The sequence below is a fragment of the Dendroctonus ponderosae genome, unplaced genomic scaffold (genome assembly GCF_020466585.1).
Source record: "Dendroctonus ponderosae isolate FM_Combo_2020 unplaced genomic scaffold, Dpon_F_20191213v2 Dpon_F_20191213_2, whole genome shotgun sequence".
NCBI classification, from domain to species: Eukaryota; Metazoa; Arthropoda; class Insecta; order Coleoptera; family Curculionidae; genus Dendroctonus; species Dendroctonus ponderosae.
The window spans coordinates 17,221,086-17,224,249 of NW_026018165.1; the positions used below are offsets into that span (position 1 = coordinate 17,221,086).

At 37.5% G+C, this 3,164-nt stretch overlaps 2 protein-coding genes across 5 annotated transcripts in view; both read right to left on the reverse strand.

Moving 5' to 3' along the window:
* The window catches only part of LOC109536729, a 57,732-nt gene that overhangs the window by 46,820 nt on the left and 7,748 nt on the right, over positions 1-3,164 (reverse strand). The gene's annotated exons all lie outside the window — the stretch shown is intronic.
* Positions 1,944-3,164, reverse strand: part of LOC109533793 — a 2,767-nt gene continuing 1,546 nt past the window's right edge. Inside the window, exon 5 of the mRNA XM_048663601.1 lies at positions 1,944-2,313. Within this exon, the coding sequence (XP_048519558.1) occupies positions 2,035-2,313 (279 nt within the window). The 3' untranslated portion in view covers positions 1,944-2,034. The remainder of the gene's footprint in view (positions 2,314-3,164) is intronic.

A 3,164-nucleotide genomic window follows, 5' to 3' on the forward strand; every position in this document is an offset into this window, starting at 1 on the left:
GAGTTTCAGACGTTAAACTGGTTTAAGATCGCTTGATGAAAATGGGCCTTAGATCAAGTCTTTAAACGGCGTTTAAAGCTATAAACGCCCAAAATCGGCCAGTTCATTTCTTTAAACGCGTTTAAGCACAAACTAAGTTTAAGGTTCTGGTGAAATCCGTTTCGCGCGTCAAACTGAGTTTCAGACGTTAAACTGGTTTAAGATCGCTTGATGAAAATGGGCCTTAGATCAAGTCTTTAAACGGCGTTTAAAGCTATAAACGCCCAAAATCGGCCAGTTCGTTTCTTTAAACGCGTTTAAGCACAAACTAAGTTTAAGGTTCTGGTGAAATCCGTTTCGCGCGTCAAACTGAGTTTCAGACGTTAAACTGGTTTAAGATCGCTTGATGAAAATGGGCCTTAGATATTGCAGCTTTACTTCAGCTTATTCGAGGCTCATACCTATATTACAAGTGCTTGATCCGACATCGAGCTAAGAATACTAAACATAACACACGCCACTTTTGATTTTTAACGGATGTTTTCCGACGACTCCTCTACTGATAAAAGCTTATTGAAATTCGCGGCTTGTGCTATGATCGTTAATCGTCGATTAAAAAAAAACGTTTCCGTTGTCAAAGGACATGGACTTATTGAAATAAATACATATGTATACAATAATGTTTATTTTTAGTCTCATGTTCAGTAAGGCAACTCAAGGAAAGGAGCCTAAAAGTCAACGATTTAATTGAATGATGTGCTTGGAACATTTTGTATTATTTGCACAGTAAAACTAAATTAAAGCGTTCGAGTCCAATTAAGGCAGTGGAAAGAACTTTCCGACTGGACTGGTAGTAGGTCTTTATACTCCGGCGCTTCAAGAAGAGATTGCCTTATATGGACATGTTCTGTACATGTGAAAATAGTTCTCCATATCCGCTGCCAACAGAAACAAGCGAACAAATAATCTCTTGGAAAGTTTATTTACCGGATAAAACGATGCATACATTTGATCTCGTGCCAAGTAATAAATAACAATATATTTTTATACTAATTCGCCAGTATAGTAGGAAAAATCAGATACATTTTAAAAACCTTCACAAATGTATATCACGGTGTAACGCTGAATTTATGCCATCTAATCAGTGAAGGTCTATAAAAAGCGAAACCGTGTCATTTGCCTTTTTAAGTAAGATCACAGAATTGGATTGTTTGAAAGCAGATCTCGAGAAAAGCCGCTATTTATGGCAGCATTCTTCTCCATGTGGGAAACCACAAAGCATATGAAATTGGACTAACAGAACGTATAGGATATTTGATTAGGTAGTGAAATAACACATACGACTTAACTTGAATTAATTAGCTTTACTAAGTATACGAAATATACTGGGTGATTCAAAATTGGCGTCATTCCTATATGGAGTCGTTGTCTGCGAGTGTTTTAGGAGTACAGAAAAAATAGTAAAGAAATTAATTGTTATTAAAAACTGAAAAATTTGCAAAAAACTAGATCAGAGGGATGGCAACAATGTTCTACATGGTCTAATCATCTGCCTAATTAGCATTACGTAAATAGCTGTTGCTTCGTAAATATTGAAAACCCCAGTAACCATGGGGAACCAAAATACAGAAAGTGACAATCAAATAGACAAGGACAAACGGTAAATTCAACAGGATTCTTTGAATGTGGACCGTACTTTTTCGAAATGTCAATATTGACAACGAGATATTGTTATTTATTGTCCTCATAACCTCGAATTGATGTGTATACAAATAAACATGCATTTTGGTCTTTAGGTCCAAACAGGTTAGTCTGGAACGCGAACATCTATTGTCGTCCCTTCCAGTCTCTCTAGCCCAGAACTAATCGCATATCCGCAAATTCGTGAGAGGAGCTTCAACGTAAGTCACAGTTTAACAAATTATTGTTATTATTGACAAGGGCTGTCAAAGAGTTGAAATTCGATTTTCAACTGTTAATATTTTCTGTTTTTCTCGTACGCTCCAAGTCACGGAATGACACGAATTTTGAATCACCCTGTATATGTACTTTCTATTAATATTTTCTGTGACCACACACTGTGTATGTCACAGAACCCACATCAAACCGGACGGTTACTTTAAAGAATCCCTTATCTGATAAATTCCATGCGGAGGGCTCCCCTGAAAAGGCGTAAAATTCGCGGTTGCTAAATTGATCTTCTAAATATTGCACCAGCTTTGTAGGAATAACGTGCTCGTTTCCGTTCTCTTCCACGTAAATCTTCGCAAATCCTTTTACAATCTCGTCGAAGAGATGCTGGTTGGTTTCTCCTTCATCACCCTCCACACTGACCTGAGATTCATTTTTTTCTCTATGTTACATTTCGACATAAACTCTTATAACAATAACATACGGTATACAAATTTTAGGTTTTTTCTGGTTCTACTTTAAATAACGCTTAAAATTAAGCAGTTTTAGCTAAAAAAATTCCTGGATGGCCCATAAATTATGCCAAAACACACTTAGGTTTGACGCATAGAACAAGGCTTATTGTTTGAAGCTTGAGGAAAATCACCATTTTGATAGGGATGACATGAAATACTTGTCACAGGTATTTTGGAACAGTTATCGATATGGAACCTGTCACCGATATTGTAACCGATATTTAAAATAACATGTGATTTGAAATAACAGGGCTCGCCTACGATGCTAGTCAATACCAGTACAACATCTGGGATTTCGATATTTCAACAAAGCAAAAAGGCAAATACCTGCCTTTATGACTTTTGATTCCCCGCGGCGTTGTCAATTGGCCTGAGTTTTAGTGAAAGGAGATATTTTATTCTCGTGAAGTGGTAAGGTTTTGTATGTATGGGAGTGGGACGTGCACCCATGATTCGGCAAATAGCAATATTCAATGAACAAAACATATCGGGAACAGCAGGAACAGCAGGAACAGCCGTCTCCGGTATTTTCTTTAATGTGGCAGGCCTGTGAGTCACTTGAGGCTGTGACTGACTGACTGTTTTTTTCGGAGTTCTTTGTCCTTGAAACTTAATCTTTTTCGACCAAATGTCGTTTTTCGAACGACGACGACGTTTGAGACCCGAGACGAAGTCGAGGGTGTCAATCCGTCAGGAGTTCGAAAAACAAATTTTCGCCCTCGTATCGAACACTATTTTTTATTCGAATGAAAGATTACA